Below are 15,113 nucleotides of genomic sequence, written 5' to 3' on the forward strand. Positions count from 1 at the left end.
CCTCGCAAGCGACGATCGCAATGTATGAACTATCAAAGACGCAATTTGAGAGAAGCGCCGATGCATCGCCAATGTCAGTGAGATATCTAGAATGTTAAATATCTGGACCTGTCTGCGATTCCAAATCGCGCAATGTGAAATATGTTTTGACTGAATACAACAGCAGCGATGACCTACAGCCAACGATAGAGCAAGAAACGGGTCACGGGAAATTTCAGTGGGAGGAGTCCTGATGTACCAGCAACAGAACATCAACGAGTATGATTGCAGTGTCAAGAAAGTCTCATTGCACTGAAGAAATGGAGGAAAAATTAGTGAACATTGGCAGGAGCACTAGTGCCTATTTGATGTTTCATCTGAACTGTAGCACAACCGGGTGGAGAAAGAGAAGCGTTGGAGAGAAATTGCCAATTCTCTTGGACAGTCAGGTGAGCAAATAGGTCGATTTTTCAGTAGGAGATACTTATTCATATTGTAACCAATAAAATATATGATTAAAACCATACACATCATATTCTGTAATGCAACACATATGATCATGCATTTGTTTTCGTATCTCGTATCACTTCTCAAGTGCACTCTGTTGTGAAACGTAATTTGGAGTCAAGGTAGAGTTGTCGGGATTCGTCAATAGTGAACTGTTTTGTAATGTGTTCACCCCTGTCGCCGATTCGTCGTGTAATTTGAAAATGCAACGACTTCCATGACAAGACAGACAGTTGTGTACACGTACCACAATCCGATGTCTTTGAAAGTCATGTGGAGTGTAGGAGGCATAAGCGAGTAGTATTCGGCTGGTCATGTGATTCTAACATGGCCACCCCCATGTGCGGATCCTCTCCATGTAGAATAAAACAGCTTTTATAAGGTTACTGATATGACTGGAGTCTTCATTTTAATGTGAGTGCTCATGATTTCCTATATATATTGCAAAATTACAATTGATGTCTTTAGGAGTTCAACTTTTTTAATGAGGAAAAAATAACTGAGTTCACCTTTAAATAGACGTTTTCAACAGAAACTCTCTCATGGGAGCTCATTAATATGTATTGATACAGCCTACCTACCATGAAAAACTGAACAAGTGTGATTCTGATCGTTTATATCAATCTGTGAGGCTTTGGCTGAAATCTAGTGGCTTAAACCATTGCGTGTGAGTCTGCTGAATGAGTATATGGGCTTTCTCACGCACTGGGAGCTCAAAGGAACACAACAGACCCAAAAAAGATCCTACATCATACTGAGCGGTGATCACTGGACACGAGCATCTTTGAAATATGCCTTATATAAACACACACCGGACAAAGTGCATTCAGTATGGAATCCAATATTTAATTATTTAAAAGAGAAAATGAAATTGTTCCTTTTTATGCCACTCTGAGTTCCTCCTGGGAGCAATGAATGGAGAAACATCCTCGCTGTGTAATAGGTTAAATGCAAACTACAAAACACTACTCAAGCAATCTGAAAAGAAGGGCATATCCAAAAAAAATCAGCCCACTGTGTGTTATTCATTCTATATCGCCTATTCAAAAACATACAGGCATAACCTGGCGTGCATTGCATGGAACTACAGAGCTGAAATATTTGTTCTATAAATCTTAATTTGTGTTCAGCAGAAGAAAGTCATACACATCTGGGATGTTATGAGGAGTAAGTAAATGATTTGTGGGTGAACTATCCATTTAAGGCAAGTAATCAAATTAGTTATTTTAAAACTTTAATGTTAGTTCCACCTTGTAAAATTCTAGCAGTGCAAAGCTAACAAATTGCAATTCTGCTGTCACAAAAGGGACATTTTGTTTTACACACAGCACAAGTTGTAGGCCAATTGTCCCGACACGTTATACCCACAACTTTTAATTGACAGGAAATAATCGGCCCTGATCATTGGCTGTTTTTAAACAATCTGCCCATATTGGATATCGTCCAATACATCGTGCATAGCTAGTTAAACCCATCATATTGCTAGTTACTGGTATATCTTAGGCTCTTTTATGCTGGTTTGAACTGGTGACCAAAATGGCTACACTGGTTAAGATTGTGTATTTCCTATAATTACTAGCATCAACAGCTTGTGCTGGTAACAGACCAGACTTGCCCAACTAGAACCATTTCCAGTCAACATGTAATCAAATTTATATACACATTCCTGGTCTACAGCTATTTAGCTGATGCTTAGCAGAATGAATGACACCCTATATGACTCAAGTCTGTTAAAGAAGGCATCAAGAATATATGTTATGCTTCATCAAGAGATCAACAAACAATAGGCCATTGTTAATACAGTTAAGAGTCGCTTTTTTGACAGAAGAACAAAGTGTTTGTCTGTACTGTGAACTTCCTCTATTTCACAATGTAGGGTGAGATTAGCTTACTTTGGATAGATTGATGTCATCTTGGCTGCTGCGTAGCCTGGTTTACACTCGCCTTTACTGAGATTTCCATATTTATACTGGAGCTCAAGGGGCCTGTGAACCAATGAAAACAAAAGATTTATGTAGTAGTGCTGTCCGGCGATTACATTTTTTAATCGTGATTAATCACATAATATTTGTAATTAATCGCGATTAATTGCAGATTTTGAAAGTGCTGAAATTTGACACTATATATATAATTATTTTCTTGTCAAAATGCATTTATTTCTATCTTAGGAAAGAAAACAAATCAATATGTAACAATATAATACATTATTAAAAAATTTCAAACAAAGCCTTCCACAAGAAATGCCCTAAAATATCACCAATTCGAGTCTAAGTGGGAGTTTGACTAATTGATAGAACAAGTTGGTTTAAAACAGGTTGCATTTTCATTGCAATGGGCATTAAAATCTCTTAAACTGTCGTCCTCCACGATATTAATCTGCTGGTAGACTGTGGCTATCCGCTTTGTTATGGCAATCACAAAGCTGCATTCATGATTTGCGTTAGAGAGTCAGCACCAGCACCAAGCGCTACTTTGAACTCACCATGAAAAGTGCTTCCAGACAGATATGTTTGCGTTTTGTTGATAGTTAAGTCTTGACTTGCTTCTGTGGTAATTAAAATGCACCTTACAAGTCCCATCTGGGCTTGTTTTGTACATCATACAGCGCTAAGAGCTTCTTTATCCATAATTTTATCACTATTTTACTAAGATAACGATCTCTGCGGCTCCATCATAGGTGAATATTACAACTTCACCGCTCATAGAATGTCAATGGGTCCGCCACTTTATGTTATTTTATGCTGAGCTTGTAGGCTCCCCTTGGTAGAAGGGCTCTGGTGTTGTGTAATGACTCGTTACAAATGTGGACACATTACAAAGGTTCCGCCCTTCACACCAATGTTTATGCTGTATTAACAGTAAATGCATTAATCGTGATTAAGAAAAATTAATGCGTTAAACTTTTAATTGCACGCGTTAACGTGTTAGTTCTGACAGCTCTAGTATTTAGCCATTGCGTTGGATCTTGCTAGTTTATTTTTTCTTCAAACTTCTCGCACAGTGATCGTTGCATTTTTAAAGTAAAAAATGGTCGAGTTAAACTAGTTTAACTTTTAAAAACGTGTTTCGAGACCCGTGAATTCTGTTGCACACCACCTAGATAGAGAGGATTTTACGAAAGGCGAAACGAGCTGTGGTGAGCTCAAGCTGTCCAGAGTATCTGCAACGATAGAGGCTGCTCTATTAGATGACAAGTCATCTGGGGTGTAGTTTATTTTATAAAAGCGCCAGTATAAACCCACTAATTCACAGGCCAGCAAATGGAAACTTTCTAGTACGTTTACATCAATACTGCAAGTGCTGGACATGAAAAAGATGACCTGTTGACAGTGCTATTTATACAGGTGGGCGTTAATGGTAATAGGAGAGGTCGTGTCATGTTTTTCTTCTAGTAAACGGACCTCCCATTTAGATACAATCAGGATGGTGAAATCGGACAAGGCTGGGTGAGAGCCATTGAGTGCCAAGACATCATTAATTAGAGAGGCTTTAGGGCTCCATTAATTATCCTTGCAAAGTAAAGCTCAAATAAACAACAAGCCAAGTTATTAAGAGAGACAAATTGTTGGACAGCATGGGCCAAAGTGAACCCACACATGCATGCACATATTTATGCTCTGTTCCAAAACCTAGTGAGCTGTCTTACTGTCTAGTGCCTACATAGGCAGCTGCCTTTAAAATCAGCATTCTAACTAAAATGGATCATCAGTGATAGATTCGGAAGGCTCTACATAGGAATCAACTCTGTGATCCATACAAATAGTGCACTGGAGACTAGACTCACGTTTGTTTCAAAGAGAGTTTGACGTTTGCATGTTGCTAAGCAAACAACGCAAAACTCTTAATAAGCATAAAAAAAATTACAAATCCGTGGGTGAAATAATACATTTTTAATTAGACTGAACTGTTTCAGCCTTTTATTTCTATTACACTTTTTGCAACGATACTTTTCAGTATTGAATGAATAAAGTATGTATATAATCAACATATGTCTTGCATTGTCTGCCATCTTTGACAGATGTTTTTTGTTAAGCTTGTCGCAATATTTTATGAGATTATGTTCTCTACAAAGCATATATTTGACGTTAGCATGCTGCTAAGCTAACGACGCAAAACACCTAATAAGCATTAAAAAATAAATAAAATCACAAATACACAGGTACATTTTTTTATTAGATTAAACAATTTCAGCCTTTTATTTCAATTACACTTTTACGCTACACTACTCAGTATTTAATTAATTATTTATATAATCAACAAATGTCTTGTATCGTCTGCCATCATTTAACAGAATTTTTTTTGCTAAACTCGTCCCAATTTTATGGGATTACATACTCTGCAAAGGATACAGTTGAAGTCAGAAGTTTAAATACACCTTAATCAAGTACATTTAAACTCAGTTTTTCACAATTCCTGACATTTAATTGTGGAAAACATTCCCTGTCTTAGGTCAGTTAGGATCACTACTTTATTTTAAGAATGTGAAATGTCAGAATAATAGTAGAGAGAATGATTTATTTCTTTCATCACATTCCCAGCGGGTCAGAAGTTTACATTCAATGTGTTAGTGTTTAGTAGTATTGCCTTTAAATTGTTTGACTTGGGTATCCTTCCACAAGCTTCTCACAATAAGTTGCTGGAATTTTGTCCCATTCCTCCAGACAGAACTGGTGTAACCGAGTCAGGATTTTAGGCCTCCTTGATCACACACGCTTTTTCAGTTCTACCCACAAATGTTGGATTAAGGTCAGGGCTTTGTGATGGCCACTCCAATATCTTGACTTTGTTGTCCTAAAGCCATTTTGCCACATATTTGGAGGTATGCTAGTGGTCATTGTCCATTTGGAAGACCCATTTGCGACCGAGCTTTAACTTCCTGGCTGATGTCTTGAGATGTTGCATCACTATATCCACATAATTCTCCTTCCTCATGGTGCCATCTTTTTTGTGACGTGCACCAGTCCCTCCTGCAGCAAAGCACCCCCACATGATTCTGCCACCTGCATGCTTCACAGTTGGGATGGTGTTCTTCAGCTTGCAAGTCTCACCCTTTTTTCTCAAAACATAACATAATGGTCATTATGGGCAAATTTTTTTTGTTTCATCAGACCAGAGGACAGATATTTGTCCCCCTGTGCACTTGCAAACTATAGTCTGGCTTTTTTATGGCGGTTTCGGAGCAGTGGCTTCTTCCTTGCTGAGCAGTCTTTCAGGTTATTTCGATATAGGACTCGTTTTACTGTGGATATAGATACTTGTCTACCTGTTTCCTCCAGCATCTTCACAAGGTCCCATGGTGTTTATACTTGCATACTATTGTTTATACAATTGAATGTGGTACCTTCAGGCATTTGGAAATTGCTCCCAAGTATGAACCAGACTTGTGGCTGATTTCTTTTGATTTTCCCATGATGTCAAGCAGAGACAATGAGTTTGAAGGTAGGCCATAAAATACTTCCACAGGTATACCTCCAATTGACTCCAATTAGCCTATAAGTAGCTAATTGGATAATTGCCTAAAGGCTTGACATCATTTTCTGCTTGAAGGCACAGTTAACTTAGTGTATGTAAACTTCTGACCCACTGGAATTGTAATATAGTCAAATAAAAGTTAAACAATCTGTCAGTAAACAATTGTTGGAAAAATTACTCGTGTGAAGCACAAAGTAGATGTCCTATACGACTTTCCAAAACTATAGCTTGCTAATCGTATATCTGTGGAGTGGTTAAAAATGAGTTTTAATGACTTCAACCTAACTGTATGTAAACTTCTGACTTCAACTGTATGTAAGTTTCTCTGCCAAGCCGACAAAATATGTCAGACCTCAATTAAAACACAACGCAAGTAGTACATGTTGCATTCTTAAATTTGCCACACGGGCGCTATAGAGGAAATAAGTGTGAACCATCTGTTTCTACAGTGAGTTTCAACTACTGTAATGGTGGAACATCTCTTAAAGATAGTTTTGCTGAACATGTAAGGTAAAGTTAATATATTTATGACAACTTACCTGAATAAAAACAAACCCAGTTTAAATGGCACAAACTTTTGAAGGTAACTCTATCGCCCCTTTGAATACTGAGGTTTGTTACCACCTCAGTAACTAAAGATTGCAGATTATGCATGTTCGACTGGACCAGATGTTGGGAATGTGCAGGCCAATCTTTTGCATTTATAAATATGTTTCTGACCAATTCTTTTGAAACAATCATCATGTTGGCAGTGTGTCTATGGTACTTTAAAATGCTGCCTATTTAGGCAGTTCACTAGGTTTTAGAACAGAATCTTACACCCATGGAGAAATACACAACAATGTGTTACTTACAGTTTTCCATCAAGTTTAGTAAGGAATCCCTGCTTGTCGTATTCTGAACAAAGAAGAAATACAAGAAATCAACAGTTTAAAAACCTGAAAGAGAAATTAGAGGAGAGAGATACAGCATGCTATTCTTACTGTGCCAACAGGAAGGGATCCTACAAATAATACGGATATAAATTATCCATCACTTATGAAAACCCCAAATTCAGAATCTCAGAAAATTAGAATATTGTGAAAAGGTTCAGTATTGTAGGCTCAAAGTGTCACACTCTAATCAGCTAAACACCTGTAAAGGGTTCCTGAGCCTTTAAATGGTCTCTCAGTCTGGTTCAGTTGAATTCACAATCATGGGGAAGACTGCTGACCTGACAGTTGTGCAGAAAACCATCATTGACACCTTCCACAAGGAAGGAAAGCCTCAAAAGGTAATTGCAAAAGAAGTTGGATGTTCTCAAAGTGCTGTATCAAAGCACATTAATAGAAAGTTAAGTGGAAGGGAAAAGTGTGGAAGAAAAAGGTGCACAAGCAGCAGGGATGACCGTAGCCTGGAGAGGATTGTCAGGAAAAGGCCATTCAAATGTGTGGGGAGCTTCACAAGGAGTGGACTGAGGCTGGAGTTACTGCATCAAGAGCCACCACACACAGGCGGGTCCTGGACATGGGCTTCAAATGTCAAACGTCTTACCTGGGCTAAAGAAAAAAAGAACTGCTCTGTTGCTCAGTGGTCCAAAGTCCTCTTTTCTGATGAGAGCAAATTTTGCATCTCATTTGGAAACCAAGGTCCCAGAGTCTGGAGGAAGAATGGAGAGGCACACAATCCAAGATGCTTGAAGTCCAGTGTGAAGTTTCCACAGTCTGTGTTGGTTTGGGGAGCCATGTCGTCGGCTGGTGTTGGTCCACTGTGCTTTATTAAGTCCAGAGTCAACGCAGCCGTCTACCGGGACATTTTAGAGCACTTCATGCTTCCTTCAGCAGACAAGCTTTATGGAGATGCTGACTTCATTTTCCAGCAGGACTTGGCACCTGCCCACACTGCCAAAAGTACCAAAACCTGGTTCAATGACCATGGTATTACTGTGCTTGATTGGCCAGCAAACTCGCCTGACCTGAACCCCGTAGAGAATCTATGGGGCATTGCCAAGAGAAAGATGAGAGACATGAGACCAAACAATGTAGAAGAGCTGAAGGCCGCTATTGAAGCATCTTGGTCTTCCATAACACCTCAGCAGTGCCACAGGCTGGTAGCATCCATGCCACGCCGCATTGAGGCAGTAATTAATGCAAAAGGGGCCCAAACCAAGTACTGAGTACATATGCATGATTATACTTTTCAGAGGACCGACATTTCTGTATTTAAAATCCTTTTTTTTTATTGATTTCATGTAATATTCTAATTTTCTGAGATTCTGAATTTGGGGTTTTCATAAGCTGTAAGACATAATCATCAAAATTATATCAAATAAAGGCTTGAAATATCTTACTTTGCTTGTAATGAGTCTATATAATATATTAGTTTCACCTTTTAAGTTGAATTACTGAAATTAATGAACTTTTGCACGATATTCTAATTTTTCGAGTTTCACCTGTAGGTTATGTTAATGCCTTAAACGGTTTTCTTGCATTGTCGGATTATTTGAATGTTGGTTTTTGGTAGTTATCAGTGTATTGATGAATATTGAAGGGATGAAATTAGTTAAAACAGCACTTGAAATCAGGACAGAAGACATTCAATGATTTCACAAGCCTTTTCAGAGTAAAGGATTCAGGTGTAAGATTGCAATAAATGAGGGCTGGTTGACATCAAGTAAAAAAAATACAAATCTTTGAGACACAAGATGCTAGACCATGAACAAGCAACATTAGGCTGCGCAGATCACATAGGAAGAGGCATTGTTTTATAAGCTCTGATCTCATTAGTAGACATGGACGGTACCATACAAAAAACAATTTACAGATAAGTGATACTTTCCTGAAAAAAAGAAGTAAAAAGCAATGATCTTTAAACATTTTCAGATTTTGAAGAGGGACTGCTCAGGGTTTCTCGGGGTGTGTTGTGCGCATGATGCTCATATGAACATCTGGCATTAGTATGGAGGTAACAGAAGCTGCAGCAGGTGTTAGGTTATCAGCACAGAAAGTCTTACAAAGATCACAATGCTTCTGTCAACTGCTTATTATAGCATGACTGAAGAAATATTCCATACAGAATGCTAATTATTGTACGCTCTCCTGAACACATATGTGGCATGAAATAAACATGACTAATAATTATGAAACATTGAATATTAATTTGCACAGACACGGTTCTAGTCACTAACACACGTGATGTTTAAATGTTATGGTTATATCTTCGAAACAGTGTGATAGCTGTGCATTTAAAACGTTTATGTGCAGTGCATATATAATAACTACATTTCTCATTTGTTTTTACAACCTGAAGTTGAAACTATTTTCAGGCCACAGATGCTATCAATATAGCTTAAGTTGTATTCTACTTGGAATATTTCTTTGTTAATAATTCTACATCTACATGATTATTGATACATCTGGGTGTTTCTTCGACTTGAGGCACTTTAAGCACTGTGTCTTGTGAAAACCTCTCTCACACTTTAAAATACAAATATTCAGTTCACAAGTGATTTTTACCTTTACTTCACTGCTCATATTTCATCTCAAGCTTTTCATTGACACTTTTGTCCACTTGGTTAACAAGTGCACCAACTTTTGAAAAAAACGTGATTGGGGCAAAATGTTGTAATTGCTTTTACAAATTGATAGATATTTTCACAAAATAAATATCGAAATGGTTTATGTTTATTTTACTCCTTGTTTAGACTATTGTAGTTTTATTCATGTAATCATTACATACATTTGTATTTTTATAATGGATTTTCATAGTTTAATACTGAAAGTCTTGGAACAAGACTAAAACAATAAAATATATATACAAAAGGCATTTGAAAAGTAACAAATACAACGAGGAAGGCCTGGTAAAAAGTTTCCGAGTCAAGTTTAATTTATATAATAATAATAATAATAATAATAACAACAATGTAATACCTATTAACAAATAACCTTTTGACACAAAAGTGCCTGAAGTTGTCTATTTCAACACTATTAATATTTGTAATTAGTATGTTTACTGCTATCTATATTCTAAAATTCTAAAATGAAACTGACTGGTATTCACACTATATCAACATTGTAATGTTTAGTACAGTAGATAAAAGATTAGTTATCTTTATGAATGTTAAATGGTGATCAAAAGGGTTTTCACCTGTGCTTATCATGCAAAGCCGAAAAACTAGTATTTATTGCCTTTATCAGAGAGTCAGACAGAAGCATGACAGATGTCTTGAGGCGCACTGCTAAAACATCATAATGTTGGGAAATTAAAAGTGCTATTTAGCAATTTATTCACTTTTGTATTCAATATTTATAATTTAATTATTTAGCTATATAATTTCAGTTATGTTTTCTAATAACTGAATTTATTATTTCTGCAACAAAATGAAAGATATATATTTAATTTAGTTGCAAAAATATTTGATTCTGTATATATATATATATATATATATATATATATATATATATATATATATATATATATATATATATATAATTATTTGTATTTTTTTAAAGCATATATGGGAGACCATGTCAACTTAGCTGTCACACTTTTTACTCCAGTAAATATATTTGTATTTATTTAAGTCAATTTGTAAAGTCAACCTTTCGGTTAAAATCTGTATAACAAAAACGCAAATTGGGTTTTTGTTTGTCCGGAGGGTTGAATTCACAAAAAAATGTCCTAATGTAAGATACAAAACCACTGATAGAGAAAACAAGCATTTGTGTAACAACTTGCACGTGTGACAACTAGCCCTGGTCTCGCCTATAATGCAATTGTAATAGGTACAGTTTTAATTTTCCCAATATTAATGTAAAATACGGTATAGGGTGAACCTCTACCTGAAGCTATGACCTGTCTCATAGGGCGTAATCTATCCAAATCAGCCTCTGAAACACAAGAGTGTGAGTTGTTCATACAGCAGTCATGTCATCACCTCTGTTTGAATACAATCAGATGCTTTGAGTGTCTCTGTAAACATTACAGTAGTAAGTATCAGAACAAAGCTGTGGTTAGCACTTCAAACAAACACAATACACACTGGCACTCATAGTGCAATAAAACAACAGTGTAAAACAAACACAGTTAAAAACGTTGAATGAAATAACTTATTGCATTCATCATGTCAATGAATAAAAACGAATCGGTTACTAACGTAACCTCGGTTCTCTCTAGATGAGGGAACGAGTATTGCGTAAGCTAGCTTACGCTATGGGAAAGATTCATCTTTTCTGAGATATTGAAGCCAAAAAAATAATCCTTAATTTTGTATCCATTGTCAACGCAGTGCGGCAGCTGCAGACCTTGAGCGGGCTAGCTAGCGAGCTCATTGGTTGCTCTGCGGCATCTGCTGCAGCCTATAGACGAGCTTGGGCGAACTCGCATCCAATGAGAGGCGTCCGCGCGCTCACTGCATCAAAGCCCGCCAAAAAGGGCGTGACTAGAGTGCATATAAGCGTAGTTCGTAGGCTGGAACCCTGGTTTTCATTGAATGAAGCGAAAAAATCGCTCGTGGCGCGAGCACGGCCGGTTACGCAATACTCGTTCCCTCATCTAGAGAACCGAGGTTACGTTAGGTAACCGATTCGTTCTCTTACGAGAGGTTCTCTCGTATTGCGTAAGCTAGCTTACGCTACGGGAACCCTTTGTCAACACCGTGCGCGCCAAGCATCCACTGCATGAGCCCCAGGGAATTAAGAGGGACCCGGGGGAGCCCTTGTGAGTGGGGAATTAATATTTGGCCGGCAAGAGTGCGGGCCAGTGTGTGTGTAGTACATAAGCACATAGACAGAGCGGCGGTGCCGGTCTGTGTGGACTGTGTCCCATTAATGCAGCTCACCAGGGGAGCTGTAGCGTATTAAACCGCTAGCAGTTTAGCCTGCAGAGCGGGTACTTCCAGATTGTAAAATCTGACAAAGGTGGAGGGGAAGCCCAGCCCGCTGCCACACATATGTCGTGAATGGAAATCCCGCTGGACCATGCCCACGAGGAGGCCATGCCTCTAGTGGAGTGAGCCTTAATGCCTAGCGGGCATGGTAGGTCTTTTGACGCGTTACGTGTCTGTTTCGAGGCGCGAAGACCTTGGTGCGCCCTCCGAACGAAACGAAAAGCTGCTCGGAGCTTCTGAAAGATGCGGAGCGCGCAGTATACAATCTCAGTGCTCTGACTGGGCAAAGGAGATTGGGGTCGCGTTCGCTATCAGATGCTGGTAGCGCCGACAAGGAAATGATCTGTGCTCTGAAAGGAGTACCGACCACCTTGGGGACGTAGCCGTGTCTAGGCTTTAAAATGACCTTGGAGTCACTTGGTCCAAACTCAAGACACGCAGCGCTGACAGATAGCGCGTGAAGGTCTCCCACCCGTTTAACTGATGATAGGGCAGTTAGAAAAACGGTTTTAAGTGAGAGGTGTTTCACATCCACGGATTGAAGCGGTTCGAAAGGGGGGCTTTCATAGCTTCGAGAACTATAGAAAGGTCCCAGATAGGAACCGATGGGGGGGCGCAGAGGGTTCATCCTTCTAGCTCCCCTGAGGAAGCGGATGACCAGCTCGTTTTTACCTGGCCGTGCAGGGGTTCAGCGAACGCCGCGACGGCCGCCACGTACACTTTGAGCGTGGATGGGGATCTGCCCTTATCCAGCAGCTCTTGTAAAAACACGAGCAGCGGCGACACCCCACATGTCCGTGGGTCCAGGTCTGTGTCGGTGCACCATTTTGAAAACACAGACCATTTTGACGCATAGAGTCTTCTCGTGGAGGGGGCTCTAGCGTGTATGATGGTGTTTATTACTCCTTCTGGCAAAGCGACGGGTAGTCGTTGATCACCCACGCGTGTAGCGCCCAGCGCTCTGGGTGGGGATGCCAGATCATTCCGCGAGCTTGCGAGAGGAGATCTGCTCTCACTGGGATGGGCCACGCGCTGTCAGTGACAGCTGCGTAAGCTCCGGGAACCATGTTTGATTCTCCCAGCGCGGGCTATGAGGAGCACCGAGTGGCGCGTTTCCTGATCCTCTGCATTACCTGTGGCAATAGCGAGACGGGAGGGAAGGCATAAAGCGGGTGGTTGGGCCAGTCCTGGGCCAGCGCGTCCTCGCTTCGAGAAAAATATTGGGCAGTGAGAGTTCTCTTCTGACACAAAGAGGTCTATCTCTGCTCTGCCGAATATGCGCCATAACGTCTGGACTGTTTGAGCGTGCAGGGACCATTCCCTGGGGAATATTGTCTCTGGACAGTCTGTCTGGGCCGTCGTTCAGGTGACCTGGCACGTGCGTCGCCCTCAGCGAGCGCAGGTGGCGCTGGGACCAACTCAGTATGCGTTTCGTCAGATGGAAGAGGTTCCTGGATCTGACACCGCCCTGACGGTTTAGATAGGATACCACAGACCTGTTGTCCGAGCGGACCAGGACGTGGTGACCCTGAATGATCGGGAGGAAGCACACAAGCGCGTACTCGACCGCTATCATTTCCAGACAATTTATGTGAAGGAGCTTTTCCTGAACTGACCATAGGCCAAAAACCGGAGAGCCCTCGCAGACCGCGCCCCAACCCGTGTTGGACGCGTCTGTCGAGATGACTTTTCGGCGAGATACAGCTCCAATCATCACTCCCCGCTGATACCACTCGGCCACTGTCCAGGGCTGCAGAGCTGAAATACAGGTCTGAGTCACTCTGATTGGCTGGCGGCCTGTGGCCCAAGCACGGCGAGACGCGCGGGTGTTTAGCCAATGCTGAAGCGGGCGCATGCGCAGTAAACCCAGTTGAAGTACTGCTGCGGCTGAGGCCATGTAGCCTAGCACTCTCTGAAACTTCTTCAGAAGTGTGAGGCTGTTCATCTGAAATCGCTGCACACAGCGCGCGCGCTGTGTAGATAAGCGAGCCGTCATTGCCACTGAGTCTAGTTCTATTCCAAGGAAGGAAATTGTCTGACTGGGCTGTAGTGAGCTCTTGGTCCTATTGACTGCAAGGCCCAAACTGTTCAGATGACTGAGGAGAACTGTCCTGTGAGACAGAAGCTCCGTATGTGATTGTGCCAAAATCAGCCAATCGTCCAAATAGTTCAGAATTCGCAAACCCTGACTCCGCAGGGGTGCGAGCGCCGCGTCCATGCACTTCGTGAAAGTACGAGGTGCTAAGGACAGGCCGAACGGAAGGACGGTGTATTGATAAACCTGGCCGTCGAAGGCGAATCTCAAGAATGGCCTGTGACGGGATTTATCTGAATCTGAAAGTATGCATCTTTCAGATCGAGAGAAATAAACCAGTCCCCTGGCGCACATGCACGAGGAGTTTGCTGGTTGTAAGCATTTTGAATGGTCTTTTGCAAGCGCTTTGTTCAAAACCCTGAGATCTAATATTGGTCTGAGGCCGCCGTCTTTCTTGGGGACAAGAAAATAACGGCTGTAAATCCCTGACTCGCTCAGGGAGGCGGCACTCTCTCTATGGCCCTTTTGCACAGAAGGTTTGCTATTTCTGAACGAAGCATGCACGCTGCTTCCGTGTTCACAGTAGTTTCGAGCCACGCTCAGAAGCGAGGAGGACGGCGATCGAACTGTAGCAAATAGCCCTGTTTTATTGTGCTTAACCCCCATTCGGATATCCCTGGAATATCTTCCCACGCTTTGAAGCGTAATGTTAGAGGGTGAGTGGCCAAATCGCTCTGATTGCCGCACACAGCACGCTGAACAGAATGTGTGAGCGCGCTTACTGTGCTTACGCTGGACTGCTCGCAGACAGCATGGACAGGCTGTTCTGTGAGTGACTTCTCGATTGAGGTGAATGGGGAAAGAGTCACGTCTGTTAAGTGATACGCAAGCATAGTCACGGGCACGGGACTTACATACAGAGAAGTGTTTGCTGGCCGTGTGACAGAGCGGGCAGAGAATGGGCGCGCGCACGTATTTGTGAGCGCATTTATTGACTCTAACACTCGAGTGGCTCGTAACCGCTTTTGAGTGTGCTCTGATGGGGACACAGAACGTGTAATGCTTGTGTGTAGAGGTGAACACTGGATTGTGGGCACATTTTCTACACATAAGGCTGGTCGTGTGACAGAGCGGCCAGAGAATGGGCGCGCGCGCGGATTTGTGGGTGCGTTTATTAACCCTAACACTCGAGCGGTTCGTAACCGCTTTATGTGAGTGTGCCGTGATAGGGCCACGGGATGTGTAATGCTTGTG

General features: G+C 41.2%; 1 protein-coding gene across 1 annotated transcript in view; it reads right to left on the minus strand.

Annotated features, from left to right (window-relative positions):
* The window catches only part of st3gal3a (ST3 beta-galactoside alpha-2,3-sialyltransferase 3a), a 95,090-nt gene that overhangs the window by 39,770 nt on the left and 40,207 nt on the right, over positions 1-15,113 (minus strand). The window contains 3 exon segments of the mRNA XM_052131062.1: positions 2,379-2,471; positions 6,813-6,855; positions 10,779-10,826. Of these exon segments, the coding sequence (XP_051987022.1) occupies positions 2,379-2,471; positions 6,813-6,855; positions 10,779-10,826 (184 nt within the window).

The sequence above is a fragment of the Xyrauchen texanus genome, chromosome 7 (assembly GCF_025860055.1).
Source record: "Xyrauchen texanus isolate HMW12.3.18 chromosome 7, RBS_HiC_50CHRs, whole genome shotgun sequence".
Lineage (NCBI taxonomy): Eukaryota > Metazoa > Chordata > Actinopteri > Cypriniformes > Catostomidae > Xyrauchen > Xyrauchen texanus.